General features: G+C 37.3%; 1 protein-coding gene across 5 annotated transcripts in view; it reads right to left on the bottom strand.

Moving 5' to 3' along the window:
- The window catches only part of CSRNP3 (cysteine and serine rich nuclear protein 3), a 186,045-nt gene that overhangs the window by 12,791 nt on the left and 153,599 nt on the right, over nucleotides 1-19,655 (bottom strand). For all 5 annotated transcript variants that reach the window (XM_070581507.1, XM_070581508.1, XM_070581509.1 and 2 more), the window contains one exon: nucleotides 7,450-7,709. In XM_070581507.1, coding sequence (XP_070437608.1) covers nucleotides 7,450-7,709 — 260 coding nt within the window. The remainder of the gene's footprint in view (nucleotides 1-7,449; nucleotides 7,710-19,655) is intronic.

Below are 19,655 nucleotides of genomic sequence, written 5' to 3'. Positions count from 1 at the left end.
CAGTTTACAGGAAAAATTCTTACAGTAACAGTAGAAAACTATATATAAGAAAGAAAAAACTATGGTTGCAGCCACACTCCAAGAGCTGATTTCAGCGCTGTGGGGCAGGAGACGAAAGAACAGTACAAGCTTCCTGAGAATTAGCTCATTCAGAAATGAAAAATATGATTCAGACACAGAGAAACAGAGCTCAGAAAAGAAGAAAACAGGAAACAAGCTGAAAATACATCTTCACCAGTTAGCATTTCCTCTGGGTACCTATTTTGTGGGCAAGTGAAGGTGGCCTTTTTTTTTTTTCCTGAGGAAGATTTGCACTGAACTAACATCTGTTGCCAATCTTCCTCTTTTTTTTTTGTATGTGAGCAGCCACAACATTGCCACTGATAGACGAGTGGTGTAGGTCCACGCCCAGGAACTGAACCCAGGTCACTGAAGCAGAGTGTGCCAAACTTAAGCATTAGGCCACCGGGCCGGCCTTGGAGGTGGCCATTCTATAAAGATGCCAGCAGAAGCTGTCCAAGTGATAGCTGCTACTGTTGAACTAACGTGTTACTCTTGATTTTCTCAGCTGACTTTTAACTTATTTACCCTGGCCTGCATTTCATCAGCATAGTATGCTGCCTCATTTTGTAATAATATATTAGTTTTGGTGATCGGTTTTATGGATGTTTCCTCCATCATAATGTGAACACAGATTATGTCTGTCTTGCTCATCCCTGTATCCCCAGTACCTTGTTAATTGCAGTCCTATAGTAATTGACCAATAAATATTTTTTGAATGAATGAATCAATATTCTTAATCACCATGCCATATTACCAGTTACTGTACTAAGTATCAGGGTTTACGATATATGGCAATTCTGCCATCTAAGAAGCTTCCAGTATGCTGGGGAGATAACCATGCAATAAATACAATATAGTGTGGTGAGTGCAACATAAAATATGTGCAAAGTATAGAAGTAACAGGGAGGAGGAAATGATAGACCAAGAAAGTTGAAAGGTAGATACAAAGACACAAAGCAGAATTATTTGCTTCCTATTCTGATGTCATAGTGTCTATCAAGGAAAAAAACCTTCCAACCAGAAATTGGAGAACAGATATGTTAGGAAGGATTTAATATAAAAAAGAAGTGGGGAGACAGTGAAAGAGTATTCAGCTATTTTATATAAGAATCCCCAGTCCAGACAATTTATGCTTTTGAGCAATAAAAACCCTTGAAGTTATGATTGCTCAGTCTAATATCTGTGAAGAGTCATAGGGAAAGGAATTAAAAGATGATCAAAATGGGAATGAATTGTTTTTAAAAAAAGCCAATTTTAGGTAATTCTAGAAAGAGTTATTTAAACAGATGGTCTCTACATATGAAGAAAGACAGCAGGGACTCCTAGAGTATTACTTGGGCTCACTAAAGAGAGAATGTCCATTTGTCAAATTAAACTCTACGCAGAACCTCAACATATAAAACAGATAAAAGTAGGAGAGAGGTGTACGAGTCTTAATCCCATGGAACACAACTGGGAAACCACTGATCTAGTCCTGAGATTTTCGGACAAAATTTCTTATGTTCTTTACATGGAAGAATGGAATGTGAGCTGATTGAGAGTATGGTTAGATACATGAATTTCTTGTTATTTGAACAGTTGAAAGTCTCTCCAAAAACAGCAATGCTCAGCTCTTTTGCACCACCAGTGGGGCTGGGAATGAGGGTGTGGCACATATACATCCTATCAGTGGCAGTGGCCCACCCTGGGCGTGAGTCTCAATGGAGGTCATGGTGGGATGGTGAGGGGGAAGCTCCCCCTTTGTCTCCCGACGATCACTACTCTGAGAAGATATCCTGCACTTGGCCCTGTCTCTTTAAATTGTTTTTAAATCATGTGTTGTGTGAAGACCTAAAAGGCAGGCTTATCACATCTGCAGATTACAAGATCATGTTTATTCAGATTAAAAAAATAAAACTTTATTGATTATTCTTTGTATCCCATGTCCAGCACTAAAGAGGATTTTTGTCCTGGAGATGTTGTAAAGTTTTGATTTATATAATGATGCAGACCTGGCTTATCTGGGTTTTGCTCGTTTCTTGCTTGCTGTTTTTCGTTGTTGTTGTTTTACCTACTACCAGCTTAATGTGAAGAAATAAACTGATCAAGGTCCAAAAAGCTACTGTAACTTTAGGGTATGCACTGTAACTTTAGTGCATACCCATGGATAGAGCATCCACATCTTGGGGGTGGGTGGATAATGTAACATGTTCCTATATACTGGACAGACTCCTTCTGCAGGACCAAGTCCAGATCAAGTATCATATTTTGGGACAGACACTAAATAAACAGCATTATATCCAGAATAAGGTAACCAGGGTGATAAAGTGTCTGAAAACCTTGCCCTGGGAGGTTTAGTGAAAAGAATTAGGCATGTTTAATCCTATAGAACAGAAACACTTGGAACCCACATAACCTATTGCCAAACATTTGCATGTCCATCAACACTGCTTTCAAACACCTGGAGTTTGGAGACTAGGGACCAGATTGATTCTGTACAGTTAGAGTGCAAAATTAGGATCAAAAGGTATAATCAGATGGTGGCAGTTTGGTCAATGTAAAGAAGACCTTTCTAACAATTCAAGCTGCAAAAATGGAATGGGCTATCTCAAAAAGCAATGTGCTCTGGGTCACTAGAGATGTGCAATAAGAGGTTTCACATAATACATATTGGAATATCCAAATACATATTGGATATGTATTTGAGAGAAGGAATTCCTGGTTTTATGGTATGAGTTGGATAAATGACCTAGTGACTAAGGTCTCTGGCAAACTAAAGGAAAACATTCATATCATTTTGATATTCGGTCAAAGCTTGCAGTATAATTCTTTGGCTCATTAGCTGTTAATTGCAGGTGGCAAATTGGAACCAATTTAATTACGCCCTCAAAGAACCAGGACGTTTGGTTGTTTTGTCAGCCTATAGGAATTTCAACAACCTGAATTTATGAGTTCTTGACGTACATATCACCACAGAGGCACCAGAAAGGATGATAATATCAACATGTAAGACATATAAACTTTTCATACCTTCCTTTATTTTCCCTTCTGGTTTAGACCACCATTGCGAGCAAACCACCAAGCATTGCATAAGAAACACACGGCTCAAAAATTGAGAAAACTATATAACCCTGGAAAGCAATTGGAAATCGTACCAGAGCAGAGATAGACTTTGATCTCAGAAAGGTGAGGAAGAACAATTAAGATTGAAAAGCATTGAGAAAGAGAGGCCAGTCAAAGCAGTGAAAGCTAAATTAGATTTCCTACACCAAGGTGGTAGAATCCAGTAAGATACAACCCAGAGGCAATTGGAATGCCAAGGCTCTTTGAAACATACAAATGGCTGCCTAATGCATTTTACAGATACGTGTGAAATGGGAATAAAGGCTAATGCAATTGTTCAACAATGTGGTGCAGATGATGAAATCTAAGCACTTAATTTGGAAAAGAGTATAGTATTAAGATGACTACATTGATTACTGTGAAGAGTATGACAAGTTTGAATGGGCTCGACAGAGAAATAGCAGTGTGCTCTGTAATTTAGAAATCTAAAGCTTGTTATTTCTTCTAGGAACATGCATTTTATTCAATCAGCTTTCTCTGTTAATTGTTTTTAGACAGTATTTGGAACACCAACATCACGAACAAAAAAGACACATTTGAACCCCCAAAACTGAATCAGATTTGTTCTATAAATCTAATTGAATAGATTATTTCTCAATATTTAACCCATAATTTGATTGAGATGAATTACTAAATAAAAAGCAATTTTAAAATCAAAAAGTAAATTTCTATTCTTACTTTGTTTCCAAAATATTTATTATAAGGAAACATCAAGAAGCATGTATGTGTAATGGCTTTTTTTTTTTTTTTTTTTTTTTTTACTAATCTTTCACTATTAAGGCCTCATTGGGGGAGTGCCATTGGGAGAAAGAGAAATTTCTTACTGTTCTGGGGCTGTTTCTCAAATAAGTAGGAAGGAAACTTCCTAGTCCCAAGTCCGGTGAGTTTCTTGTGGCATTTTATCTGGTTTCCACACTGAGGGCTTTGAAAAATGTTTGATAATGAGGGCTTTGGAAAGTGTTTCCCTTGTCAGACGCTCCCTTCGCTCTTGTTACTCAAGAGAGTTCACTGCCGTTCACAGAGGGCCACCTCCGGGCAAAACCAAGGGGCAGAGTTTGTCTTTAACAATCCTCGCTTTCCTCTTCCGACTTTCTCTGGGTCAGTAACCCTCCTGCTGCCCCAGTTAAAATAATGGAATCAATTTAACTACATTTATTTTGTTACTTACCACAGAGGTATTTATATTTCAAAATAAATGTTATATTAAAAGTGAAATTTCAAATAGAGTGAATTTTTGGATAGCTTGTTTTTGGATAGCTAACGTTAGATTTTGGATAGTTAAACCTTAGACAAGTAAGGTTAGATTTTGGATAGTTAAACCTTAGACAAGTAAGGTCAATGATATTTTTAAAATCATAAAAGTTAATATACTAGAGGAATTACAGTTAAAATATACGTTTTCCTCCATTAATTTTCCTCAGGGTTTTTAGCAAACGGGTCCACATTTCTGTGATCTTTTATTAGTTTCATGAGACACGTGTTTCTGAGTTTCTGAATACTTTCTGCACAGTGAGGCTAAGATCGGATCCCCTTAGAATCCATGGTCTTTTTGTTTGGTATTCATTTGGAAGGAGCAATGATATCCAGAGGCCTCACGTTTACATCTTCACCAAAAAGGAAACCTTCATGTTTTCACTTATACATGACAAACCAAGACGTGACACCCACCTGGATGAGTGCGTCTGCAACTTCCAACACTAAGCACAATGCAAAAAAGGAATCAATAATAAAATGCTCCTTTTGCTTCTTTTCTTCTTCAGCTTGTTAAAAAAAAAGCATAGACGCAGCTGAATACAAATCGTATTATCAGAATATATCACTGCCTGATACAGAGGAAGGTTCCTGTAGGCGTGTGGCTCCCCCTAACATTCATCACATGCACTATGTGCCTCAAAGTTCACCACAATAAATCTTTTGGTTCTCAGATAGAATTATAGTCTCCCAGCTGTTAAAAACCACGGAACACAGTACCAACCCCAAGAAAGGGCTGGCTCCCTATGGGTACAGAGATTGTCTTTCCCTATGCCTATAGGGGATAATCAATTAATTCTAGAAAAGGAAATAACAAGATAATATAACCAGTTTTCTACTGCGTGAGCCAGTCATTTAACATCTTTGTGCTTCTTTTTCTTCAGTTGTACACATGGTCTCATAATTCACCTAACCCACTGGGTCTTTGTTAGGATTAAATTAAATAATGTTTATAAAATGCCTGGCAAATAAAAATCACTTAGTGAATGGCAGCCATTGCTACTGTTCTGCCAGTCTTTGAACTGGAGAATGACTTCACTCTTGGAGTAGGGGACAGAGTTGGTTTGCAGTGGGTTAGAAAGAGAGAGGGTGGATTTCAGAAGTAAATCTGAGAATTATTATTAAATTAAGCTACATACAAAGCAATCATGAAAAACAACAACAATAATAATGGATTGCTACCAAAAAATCTTAAGGGACTCTCAATGAAATCTGTCAAAAATATCACCAAAGGAAATATGAGCCATGCTTTAGGCTAGGCTGTGCTTAATTTAAGGAACTGCCTTCTTTTTTTTTTGTAAAGATTTTATTTTTCCTTTTTCTCCGCAAAGCCCCCCACTACATAGTTACATATTTTAAGTTGTGGGTCCTTCCAGTTGTGACATGTGGGATGCCACCCCCGCATGGCCTGATGAGCGGTACCATATTGCGCCCTGGATCCGAACCAGCAAAACCCTGGGCTGCCAAAGTGGAGCGTGTGAACCTAACCACTCGGCCACAGGGCCGGCCCCCAGGAACTGCCTTCTTGTACAATTGGGAATAATGCACATACATAAATTGCAAAATACATAAAAACAAGGCATTTAGAAACACATCACACCTCTGCCTCCTGACTTTATACTGGAAACTAAAGGTACAGGTAACACAGGTGTGCTTATGCTGTTTCATCTATTTAATGAATGGCCCTTTATGTTAAGTATCCTGGATTATCTAGGAAATATTTCCTTTGTCGTTAGATAATGATAGGACAGCATTTCCCATATAATGATAGGTTGATGAATCAATACAAAGAGTGCCTCTGATCAATGAAAGAAGTTTCTGAGCTATGTTTCTCTCCACTTGATGTCTAATGTGGCACAATAGATATCTCCACCTGGACATCTCCCTGCCATCTCTTTAATAACGCAAAAGCCTCTCAAAATCAGTATGTCCAAAATTGATCTCATTATCTACCCTATTCCCCACCAAGCCCCAACCTACCAGTCTTCCTGGATTCCTTGTCACATCCTCCTCATAGAGAAAGGTACATTCACCCACAACCTGTTCAGTTTTGCAAGCCAGATATTTAGGAGTCATTCTGGATGGTCCCCCTCTTTTCCTGCCAAATCCAGCCCATCATCAAGGACTGTTGCTTTTACTTCCTAAATTACTCCCTCTATCTATCTCTCTTCATCACCCTGACCATCAGTCTAATCTAACCTTCCATCATCTCTCTCCTGGACTATTGTAATAGCCTCTTAACTGGTCTAACTCCATATACTGCCCCCAAACATGGTGCCCCTACCCCAAAACTATTCTCACATCATAGCATGAATTAGATCATCTTATCCCGCCACCCCAACTCCACACTTAAAACTCTTGGATGACTTCTAAGAAAATGCCTTAACATGACCTACAAAGCCCGGCCCCATGTCCTTCATGTTGCTCCCCTCTTTTTTTCTCTGCTCCAGCCACACTAGCCTGTGTGCATTCTCTGTGCTTCCTCCTGACACAAGCCAGCTTGGGTTCTTCCTGCTGCCTGAACTACTCTTGCCAACCCTTTTCACCTTGTTATCTGTTCAGATTTCAGTTCCGACATCACTTCCTTGATCTGCGGACCACATCCATTCCTTGTTACATACTTTCATAGTTCCTTGCAACTCTCCTTCACAGCACTTAATGAAGCTGTAATTTTATTTTGTCTATATAATTAATATTTTTCTTTCCTATTAACATATAAGTCCCAGGGAAGAAGGGACCACATCATTTTTTGGTACCAGTGAGCCCCAGTCCAAACACAGGGTCTACGATCTAGCAGCAGTCAATAATAAATATTTATAGAATTAATAAATAAACAATGCCAGGTAAGCTTTCCACATTGCTTTCAGTGAAGAGACTATAATGGTTTTGCTTTAAAAAAAAAGCCTCAGCAGGCAGTCTCTTGTGTGAAATGCCCAGTTTGGCCTATGAATATAAATATGAAAATGGGTAACGCAACCACATTGAGGTAAGAATATGAGGTTTTGCAAAAAGCGAGTTTCTACTGTTTTTTACCTTTAGTTTTAAAGAGTTCAGTTTTTCCTCCCTGAGGTGTTCTCTCAACATCTCCCGGTGGAGCCTCTCCTGCTCTCTCGCAAATTCGCCAAGAGTGTACTGGCGCACGCTGTTATGACGGCTGGACATGCCCAGGGTGCTGCCCCCTTGACTGGGCACGCTGGTGAAGCCTTGCCTCCGGGTAAAGTAGTACACGGTGACACAACTAAAATGCACATTCTTCGTCCTCAGCCGCTTCTCCCTTTTGAGAATGGAGGAAGCTGAAAGAGAAAGAAACAATTCAGTGAACACCTAGGGCAGCAGTTTTCAGACGAGGCGAAGGATTAGAAAATGCCACTTGATGATCTTGAATCTACGGTCAACCCTTTTTGGCTGGGAGACACTGAAAATGTTATATCCCAGAGTTAGTACAGATTTCTATTTCCTTTCTTAAATTTTCTTCTAGCTGTGGTGTAGACTTTTAAGTCCTTCTAGAATGGTAGTCTAAGCAAACTTTTACAAAAGTTGTCAATAGTCTGTGAATCACTGGCAGAATTTAATTTCTTATTTCCCCTAATCCCTTAAGTTTTGGTTTTATGATTTTCACATGAGTTGCATCATACTATAATCAGAAAAAACACATACTACAAACCCATATTTTGATATGGAAGGTGATTAGCGTGAAAAAAAATGTATATTTTTGAATTTTAGAGGGGCTACTCCCATGGAGTAGTAGTCTGGTATGCTCTGCTTTGGTGGCCTGAGTTCACGGGTTTGGATCCCAGGTGCTGACCTACAACACTTGTCAAGCCATGCTGTGGCAGCAACACAGATGCAAAATAGAGGAAGATTGGCACAGACGTTAGCACAGAGTAATCTTCCTCACCAAAAAAAAAAAAAAAAAAGAAGTCCATTTTTGAATTTTAGAAAATTCCAAAAAGAAATAAAAATTCATGAAAAAGGCTCACTGGCACTATTTAGATATCTTTATAATCTAAATCGAACATAGCTTTCATTTGCTAAAGACCCCGCTAAATAGCATTACAGACAGAAGAATTTTAATCCTAGTATATATTGAGAAAATTGAAAATGTCATGAGATATATCAGAACCTTTATTATTAGTTACAGGGACATCAAGATGCACACAGCATCATGGAGGGTTGAGACACACACTGTAGTTGAGAGAAAGAGAGTCACACATTATAATCATGATCTTCTGGAGCTGGAAGACATGCGATTATCTAGCCCAGTCCTTTTATTTTATAGTGAAATAACCCAGGCTTGCAGAATTTGAGTGATTTCTTTCAATGTAGATAGTTAATGGTAAAGCTAAATTTACACCTAAAAACTCCTAATCTGGTGCCATATTATATGACACTTCTCCATTGGGGAAGGAAAAGTACACTGAAGTGAGGAGAAAGATACAGAATCATGCTGTTATGGTTTGAATTGTGTCTTCCCCCGAAAAGTATGTTGAAGTTATAACCCTCAATACCCCAAAATGTAATCTTATTAGGGAAGAAGGGTCTTTACAGAGGTGATCAAGTTAAAATGAAATCATTAGAGTGGGCCTTAATCAAACTTGACTAGTGTTCTTATAAAAAGGGAAAATTGGACACAGACATGCATAAAGGGATAATGTGAAGAGACACAGGGAGAAGCCCATGTGAAGATGAAGGCAGAGACTGGGATGACGCTATCACTGCCAAGGAATGTCTAGGGCTACCAGAATCGGAAAGATGCGAGGAGAGATCCTTCCCCTACAGCTTTCAGAGGGAGCAGCATGGCCTTGCCAACACCTTGATTTTGATCTTCTAGTTTTCAGAACTGTGAGATAAGAAACTTCTGTCATTTTAAGCTGCTGAGTTGGTAGCACTTTGTACCAGGAGCCCTAGGAACTAGTATACATGCTCAAGTAGACAAACATACAGAAACAACGAACTCAGAAGAAATCCTTGGAAGTCAAAAAATAATATAAGCTATCATTTATGGAGTACTTCCCAAGTCTGTACCATGTAAAGAACTTTGTATGAATTATCTCATTTTATCCCTTACAACTCCTTGGGTTGATATCACCCATGTCTCCATTTTGAGGAAGCCAAGTTGCCAAAGTTTAAATAATACGGCCAAGGTCTTATAACTAGTGGTGAAACTGTAATTCATTATTCCAGAGCCCAGGCTTTTCACCATCACATCACAGCAGAGAGCTGAGGCTACTCTAAAGGAGCTTAACAAGGCTGAGATTTGGTGTCCTACTATTTTTGGTAGATGTCAACCACTGCTGACTTTCATTTCCAGTGATGAGAAACTCAGACAGAATGAACAGGCTCAGAAGATTATCAAGTAAGAGAAGGGTGACATTTGGACAAGAATTCAGCTTCCCACCTTTCTCTCCTCTCCACTCTTCTACTTTCTCCAGAAGAGATTGCCAGAAAGCAAGTGTTTTCAATCATGTACATAATTTTCCCATTTATTTATGTATATGTTCACGGCAACATACTTGTACTCCCGGCAGCAGAGACAATTTTCAACTTTGATTGAAAAGCTCTGAGCTATTTCATAACTGTATGTTTAAATCATCTTAAAACAGAGAAGATTTGTCAAAACGCAAAAGATCACCATAGAAAGCAAAATTCAACAATGTGCCCAGTAATTTGCTACCTTATCTGACAACCTCATCCATCACCACCTTACGGCAGGCTAGAGACTCTGGCTTTGGGTGATAACCTTCAACCTTTTCCACTCTTGATATCATGAAAATGATGCCCTTAAGACATATCTTTCAGGGCCATAGATTTACAGAAAGAAAAAAAGGTTTTAGTGTATTCATTTAAAATAATTACTATAAACACCTCTGACGATTTTATTACTTATTTTTTAGACAATTCATGGTACTCTAGACAAATTTCCTTTTTAAAAATTTGTTTAGATCTTGTACCTGTATTTTTAGATTATAAGAAGAATTCTTCAACTTTCTGGATGACTCTATTGCACCACCCTTTCCCAAAGGTCAGATCACCCTTTCCCAAATGACAGAGTTTAGAGATGATTTTTAAGGTTTTGAGGATGACAATAATGGCAGAGAACAGGGGCCCTTCACCCAGGCTCTTGGCCTTGCTAACACTGTCAAAGTGTGCTAGGATTAGTGCCTCATCCTATCCACTAGGGCTTATAATTCAAATGTACTTATGCTTGTTTTCACATGTGCACATTATAAATAGCACTGTAAAAACAATGATTGAAAAGCCTATGGAATATATTTAAAAAGAAAGCTTTGAAATACTATAAGATCAGCCTTATGGGGAATATTTTAAGTGTGGTTTTCCCAAACTTAGGAGTCACCCACATCTCTCTTCTAATGATTGAATTGGAGCACTAGAATGGGCCTTTATGGGCTATTGCTTGCCTCTAGGCCCCAATTTGACTAACATCACAAAATGAAGTCATAAAAAAAGAGTCTGTATTCTTCAAGTCTGGGAAAAACAGACTAAATTCACTCAACACATCTGCCTTAGGGAATCGGAAACCTTCCTGATATACCTACCTAGTAATTGGTGCCCTTTGCAGAATGATTGAACTCTACTTTGTGTCTCTACAGAGTTCAGTATTCATTTTACTACTTGTGAAGTCAAGAGCAAGAAAAAGAGGGAGGAGAAAGTGGCTTTCATTACTGCTTTGAAAAATAATTAGTCTGTTTTCATGCACAATACTAATTTTTTGGAGTCTTTCAGCTCCTTTTCTTTTATCTCATTCACAGTTACCACCCTGGAGCAGAAGTGTCTAAATGCAACAATACTTTGTATACTGCCCAGGACACAGCTCTTGGGAGTACCATTATGGTTAGCACAGCAGAGCATCCTGGTATTACTGTAAAATGGTCACATAACAGGGACATAATATTGACCTTTGTAAATTAAAGGAATAAACAGCACAGAGTGGCTGATATTAACTATCTGCAGAAACTATCCATCTTAAAAATGCTTTAAAACAGAATGGAGAAGAGAATTTGGAAATTGACTAATTCGCAATGCTAGGGTAAGACTGTCAGCAGATGAAATAAAATAATCTGTACCATAAATTATATAAAGATTTCATGAACAGAGTGGATTAAAAATGGAGTAGAAGCCAAAACTAAGAATTGGACAGTGTGTTTCCAGGACCATCCAGGGGAGCCACTGCTCTGGGCAGACAAATATTCTGAATTTTCTCATCCTTAGAGAAGACGAGTATATCAAGGTATCAAAGTTGAATTACATTAAGCTTTAAGAAAATTCAACCAACTTTGCTCCATTTCCACACTCCTAAACCAACCTGTTCACACAGATTGGAATATATTTTCAAATCAACAAGACTATCTGGTTGACTTGTCAATTTTATTTCTTGCTGAAAATAATCAAATTTGTTTTCAGAATTATACTTCAGCCATTTATGAATGTGGTTAGTGAACGTATGTCATTCCATCTGAGACTGCCTTTTCTGCATGCACAGAGACCATCACGTATCCAGGCATGTAAAACTGAAGACCAGATTCCGGACCATTGATTCCACCATAGTGCAGCCACTGTGGAGCTGATGCTTGAGCAATGAAGTGGTCACCCTCTTAAGGTACACTTGTTCTTTTTAGTGTCAACAACTTTCAGCAAAGCCCTGGTATAGCTGGAAAGGCAGAAAGTAGTAAACAGAGCTATGTATTTTGGCACTTAATTTGGCACATGGTCCAGTCTGATATTAAACAAGGGGTAAATTGTGGAAAATAGTAATTCTACCATTTGGGTCTGAAGTTAATAGTACACTTCTCTCTCCTACGCACTATGCTCAAAAGGAAAATACCAGATGATTTATGTCTTATTTCGGGTTTATTTTTCATTTATTTGGGGCCAATTTACCAGAAGCAAAGTGAGAGTGCTGAAATTAATTTGTTTATCTTGGTAAATCCTGGGCAATAAAACCTTGTGTTTCTAAATCATACTGACCAAATTAATCAGGGGCTCTCAAAGTGTGCACATTGTTTCTTACCTTTTGAAAAACAAATTAAGATCAAATCAGTTATAAAGTCATGAAGACTAGCTTACAAGAGAAAATCCAATTTCATCAGAAAATATTTTGTATAGAAATTAGCATAACAGCTTGGATATTAAGTCAATTTCCAATGGTTAAAGTTATTAAGATTAAAAAAATACGTCCTTAATCTTTACAAGTGACTTCTGCAAATTTTCTGTGATCATATTCTTGCATCTTCTCCAGCTTGACATGATTGCCAAGGTTGGCTGCTCTTGATCAGGGAGAGGTCCCTTTGAAAATGAAGCTGAGTTTCTTATCAAAAGCAATCCTTCCTTGTTCTAACTGCCCATCTTATTCCTTTAAGCTACATCCTTATGTTTCCCGAATACACTTGCCCCCGTCATGTCTTTCATTGTTTTGCTCAAGTAAGGTATTTAGGACAATAATAAATTATTCAAGTGGGAGAAACTCCAAAAGACTGATAACAAGGAAATATCTTGGGCCATGGGTGAAGGAGAGGAAAGATGAAAGTAAAGACTAATTGGATATTTTCTTTCCAAGCATGAACACAACTCAAGTTATCTGAAGTATGTAACATAAAGTGACCTATTACATATGGTCAAATCAATGTTGCATTATTTTATATTCAGTACATTATTTTATACTCAATTATGAAGGGTAAAACACACAAAAACAAAAGAAAGAGACTCTCCCAAACACTGGACATGTCATAGGCAATACTGGGGTATACCCAATATTTCTGAATTGAAGTGTTTCGTATTTCCAAAAAGGTAATCAGAACTAAGACAGAGTCAGTAAATGTAAGAAAATGTCAGAATGCACCCAATTGACAGGAAATCAGGGGCCTTTTTTTCTTTTACTCTTGCCCTTGTTATTATGAAAGTAGCATTCAAAAACAAAAATCAAGGAAAAGCAGCTCCCACTTACAGTGATGCTCGTGATGTCAAGTCTAGGTTTCTATCTGGTTCCCAATAATGTGAATGACAGCTCTAAATGCTTTTAGAATTGTAGCACATCTTTCTCCCCACCCTCTAAATGCCACGTTTCCCCACCTCCAACCAACCAACTTATGTACCAGTAAAGCAGCAAATAGATTGGACAGTATAAATATGATAAACATACATAAGGACCAGTTATCATTCTGAGTTCAGTCCTGCAGAGGAGGAATAGATTTATAATTCACAGACAAGATCAGGTAGTTTAACCATTTAGCCATAAGCATTTTTTATTCTAATATTAAGTTGAAAATATTCACAATGGATTGCCCTTGAGACTAATAACATTTTTCATGCATTGCAGCTTCTGAGTGAAATAATTCAAGACGAGACTCTTTTGTTTAAATCACTCCTTTACAAAAACAATACAAAATAAAACAAACCCTCTAATATAACACTATGTGAATAAGTTTCTATCAAGATATGTACAAATACTGCATACGCATTTAAGTAAAAATATATTAGCAAGAATAGGAGTAATATAAAAAGATGACTCCAGAGGCTGGATGACTAAAGCTTTGTTTTGGATCATGAACACACACATCACATCGTCATCTATTCAGTCTGTTGGCTATGTCTACACAAGCACAGGTGAGAGATCTGTGAGGAGGGAACCAGCTCGCTCCTGAGTCTCTCCTGACAGCTTCAGCCCAAGCTGCTTAGCACACCGCCAGCTGAATTTGACATTATAGTGCTGGTTTAATAGCATAATCATCTATTTGCAGTTCTCAGCTGGGAAAAAACCATAAGGTTTAAGACTGAAAATTTTGATGTAAATTCAGAAAGCTGCACATAAAAATTAAGTGTAAACTTTGACCTTCCAGCTTTGATGTCATAAATAATTAAAATGATTAACTCACAAAGAGTGGTCATTTTTCAGAACTAGCTATTTTTCATCCACACATTTCTTTTTATTAAAGATGCCCCCTGCACTTTCCCTCTAATTCTTGTGAGTAATCTAAAGAAAAAAAAGGGATGGGTTATTTTGTTCTCATACTTGTTAGGACAAAAGGAACAAATACTATATTTTAAAGTCATAAACTTGAAATTAAAGAATTGAAAGAGCAAAAATTTAAAAAAGAAATCATGTTCTCTTTTATATATAATCTTAACATATATTTGACTTAGCACTGACCCTCTCCTGCCTACAGTAAACTGATGTCCCACTGAAAATGGGATGTGACTGCAGAATGCCCAGCCGTCAACAGAAAATGCAAGTGACATTGAGGATGGTGAACTGTTAAACTAAACCAAATTTAGATTAAACTATAGATGAAAATAGTACCACTAACTGAGTGATCTACTGATTTTCATGTTACTATCCCTTTTTTCATCAACGCATCCATCAAATCTATAGTTCTAGGCATCATGACTTTTGATGTTCCAATTCTATATTTGCCATGTTGTCTTCCTTCTGGTTCAATTTTGCCTTTACATCACACATCACTTAAATAAAGTTGACACATTAAAATCTTTGAGCAAAATATTTGAAACACAATGCAATATTAAAGTGTTTTTCTAAATCTAGGCCCTGCATTCTGCTCAGTCCTGTCCAAAGCAGACCTGGAAGTTGGGAATTTTTTTCTTCTTCCTTATATTCAGCTAGCCATCTGACATTATCACGGGTAAAAACAATTTTGCAGAATTTTGATCAATATTATCAGCCCTTTTCTCTTTTCACAGTATGTATATTTCTCTAGATAACATTAAAACTTTCCAAGGAATTTTTAAGATTTCTGCAGAGACGAAGTTAACATTTACATATAAAATATGCATTATTATTGACGTATTTACTTGTTTTCTCATTTTTAAAGAATGCTTCTTTACTGTAAACATATATTATTACTAACGAATTAGAGAAAATATTACCCTATTCTGATAACTGGAAAATAATAAATTGCTAGATAATGCAATCAATTAAAAATCTGTTTTCTAATACTTGCTAAGATCCATTATACAGATTACATTAATGAGCATCTGCTTTTCTCATTTCCTCCATTAATATTTTCAGAATTATGTTTACCTACCTCACAGGAATATTATCAGAAATAATTACCGTTGTAAAAAGCCTTAAGAATCACAGACAGAAAGCATTACATACGCAGCGTACTATCTTGGTGATGTTGTTAAACCAAACAGAAAACACATTCGTTTATTATCAGTGAGAAAATAAATACCACCTACTTCCCAGCTTGTTTCCTTAATCTCTCATATGTGCAATTAAACCCTAAAACTTCACGCTTAAGAAACACATTTCACTGCCACTAAAGTAACAGCTATTTCCAAAATATATAAACCTATACTCCCGTTTTATTAAAATCACAACGTGGATACCGTCTTAAGGACATACCGTTTCTTATGGGGAAAAAAGGTAGTCGTTACCAAACATAAATAATCGCAGTTCTGGCTGCAGTCCAAGGTGTAAGCACTTTCCTCTGCTGTCTCAGCAATTCTCCTGATGTCAAAGACACATTAAAATAAATGGGAACCATATGGCTCCGCAGCAGAATACCGGCGCTCTTACAACCGAGAGGGCAATGCAATTCATTACCACCATCGAAGAAATATTTTGGGGACATGGAATATCTCAATGCAAAATAAAGCTGCATGAGGCAAGCCATTTGATTAAAATTCTCACACAATGACAGAAGGAGACATTTGCTGTTTTTCGGCTCTACGAGCCTGTTTTGCTGCTTTTTACATTTTCTCAATATCATCGTGAGCCTCTCCCATTAGAAGGATTAAACAGCACTTTCCACCTGCTCAATGACTTTCCCACACAGTATTTCATCTGGTCCAAAAATATAGACCCATCAAGCCTAATATATCATGATAATCTAGGTCAGAACATCACTTAACCACAACAACAAAATGCAAAATCCTCAACAACAACAAGAGCAATGAAACTCTTCTAAGAGTAAGTCATTCGCGAGAGCAGCATCAGGTCAAAGATTATGTGCTTGAACTTTGAACTTTGCCAGGAAGGATGAAATCTGGTAGCATGAGGGGTTTTTTTTTATCCTTAATCCTAAAAAGACTTTACTATATTTATCCCAAATAAAAATCCAAATCACTGGAAAACATAAAAGGAAGAAATTCATCAAGGCTGTATTACTGGCTCCATACATCAGAAATTCTAAATTTAATTAAAAAGAGATCCAGGGCTGTGGAGTCGGGATTAAAGCAGAGGTTGGGAAGGCAGCTGGGAGAGGGGCAGCTGGGATGACTACGGTACCTTTTGTTTCCTGGCTGTCACTGAGTGATTTGGGAGGGTTGTAAACATCAAAAACAAAAAGAAAAGCTTTTAACTATGATTTTTCTATAAACATACATATTTTATAGCTGAGCATATGCTTCAAGTTTTCATAATCCCCTCGTTGTCTGTTTAACACTTTTTAAAGCTATGAATAAAGGAATTGCTTAAGCACAATGTCTGGCATAGAATTATCATCCAATATCTACTAGAGAAATAAAATTGAGACAGTTCAAATGTCAACTCCAGGAAGCCTTTCGTAGAACCCCTAGGATGAGGTGAATGCCCTTTCTTCACATTTCCAGATCATTCCTGCCGTGGGACTGCTAATATGAGTGTGTATCTCGCACTCCTGGTTAAGACCAAAGGGATGAAGATTGCCTCTTACTCACTGGGGAACCCTCAGCACACAGCACACTGCTGGGCACCTAGGACTCACTTGCTAAGTGTTTGTTTAACTAAATTAGATGAATGAATGACTAAACTATGGGCTAAATAAATATTTACAGTTCCTAAATACGTTTTCCTTAATTTTAAATGTAAGATGACATTTGACAGTTTCCTCTGAAACCTCATGGTCAACATGTCTTCCTTCCTTAGTTATTTCTAGTCACTTTATTTTCTCAGGGTACTTTTCAATGAAAAAAATGAGGTAGTGAAGAGAGGACACATCGCTCTCATGGCTTGAGGGTATACATAACTTTTGTATTAGAAACCATTTGAAATATGCTATATTTTACATATCAGAAGATCTAACATAACAAACCAACCCTGGCACCGTAATAAACCTCTAAACAATCCATTAATAACGAGCGTGTAAACCCAACTCTAAAAAGCAAGTTGCTGGTATGGGGAAGACTTACCTGAATAATTATAAAATGATTTTGAAAGAGAAATCCTGCTGACAAAATATCACTAATTGGTACTGACCTCCAGCAAGAACATGACTGAAACTCCTGCCGTTAGCAATCTATTAGTGATAGATCTAAAAAATGATTCTATCTCTTAGTATTTAAATTGCTATCTTTCCCTTAAAGCAGTGACTGCCCTGTAAAAATAAAATCATATTACTCAAGATTTATTAATTTCCTATGAAATTTTATAATATACAGCCATGTTCTAAGACAGGTAGTTTTTCTCTTTTTGGTGGTAGTTGTGATGAGACATAAGAAAAAGGCCTAGTTGATATCCTGAGACAAGGAACAGAAATAAGCAAGGAACATTTTAAATTTTTATTAAAATATAAAAGTAAGACAACTGAAACAATGTGGGATGGAATATAAGTCCAATGAGGGCTGAGATTTATCATATCTGGGACTGATTTTACCCTGAAACTAAAAAGTTATCCTGTTAATGTTTCACTGATGGGGGCAAAAGATACAAGACTCCTGGGTCAGAAACAAACTACTTTATTATTCACAGCACAGTAAGCAGCATGAGCATCATGTTTTTGTTGGTACTCCTTGTCCCCCAAATTCCACAGGGACAATGTGGAGGGGCCAAATAAATGCTACACACACAGTAGGTCTGCATGGTACCAAAGGCACGATGAGCTTGAGAACCCACCATTTTTTAGCAAGCAATAAGCAAGACTGTTCTTTGTCCCAGACAGAGATATTACCTCATCTCTGAAGGTTGCTTGCTACAAACACAACACTGAGAAATGGCCCAGGGAAAGAGGGATTAGGGCAGTGCATTCTTAGCATCCTTAGAAAGACATACAGGAATGCAAAAACCTATGGAGGCAAATCTCCCAACAGAATTTTTATTTATTTTGTTCATTTGTATATCCCAAGCACCGGGAATAGTATCTGGCGTATAGTAGATATTGAATAAATAGTTGTTTAATGAATGAGTGGAATCTATTGATAGGTTTATACTCTAAACACTGTAATTCTTGTAAAATGATAATTTCAAAAGCATGTATATTATAGCTCTCACTTAGTATGTAAAAGCAATATTCAGAACACATAAAGAAACAATTTTCCCCTGCCAAGAGTCTACAAACTAAAGAGTTTCCTAAAGAATGCTTAATGAAGTATTTTTATTCTTGTGATATATAGCATTTTTCCTCTAGGTCTCCCCAGAGCTCATATATATTTCCCTTTGCAAGCATCTTGCCAAAGGAGACAATCAGTCCAAAGATCTTTGGAATGATTTTGGCAGCTCCCAGAAGTGGTATCAACTACAGCTTTGCTATCACATCTATGGGACACACAGGGAAATATATATATATATATATATTCCAATATAAAGAGACCAATTCCCTCACCAAAAGGGTTCTTGGGCTATATACGTATACATATGTATATTCTCAGATACCTGCTTGATTCATAGAAACAGTCCCAAAGGATCTGTGTTTACCCTTTTCTATGCTACTTTTATGACATATTTGTTACAAGAAATATTTTTCCAAAGCCAAATATAACCTCAGATTTGGACCGTATATGGGAGAAAAAAATGGTATAAAGAGGTTTCTTTTCCTCCTACATTTTAGGAGTTTATATTCCTTGGGATGGAAGAGAAAAAAAAGAGCAAAATAATGAGTACACTGCATTTTGTAAAAGCAGGATTCAACTTCTTCTATCTTTAGAGAGCATCACTTCTCAACGATTTCTGTTTCTTTCATTATCTGAAGCAAACTCAAATTCTGAGCCTTGGTTCTCAGCGTTCTCCGTTAACCAGTTCCTCTGACCTCCCTCTCAGGTACATGCAGTCTTCAGTGTCTCTAAGTCTGATTTTTAAGTGACTTCCATTAACAAAATATTCATCTCTGACCCCTGCCAGAGACCAATTCACTCACCAAAAGGGCTCTTAGACTTTAGAGTTGGAAAAAGGAAAAAAATTAGAAGCAGAATCAATTTGAGGTAGACCCTGCCTTGGCCCCCAGACTTTTGGCCTTTGATGAAGGATTCAGTAAGGACAACACAGGATGTTTCTGAGTATGTGAATAATC

This window comes from Equus przewalskii, chromosome 17, assembly GCF_037783145.1.
Source record: "Equus przewalskii isolate Varuska chromosome 17, EquPr2, whole genome shotgun sequence".
In the NCBI taxonomy this organism is placed as follows: Eukaryota; Metazoa; Chordata; class Mammalia; order Perissodactyla; family Equidae; genus Equus; species Equus przewalskii.
The sequence above is the reverse complement of the archived record's forward strand: the minus strand, read 5'-3'. Positions and strand labels throughout refer to the sequence as shown.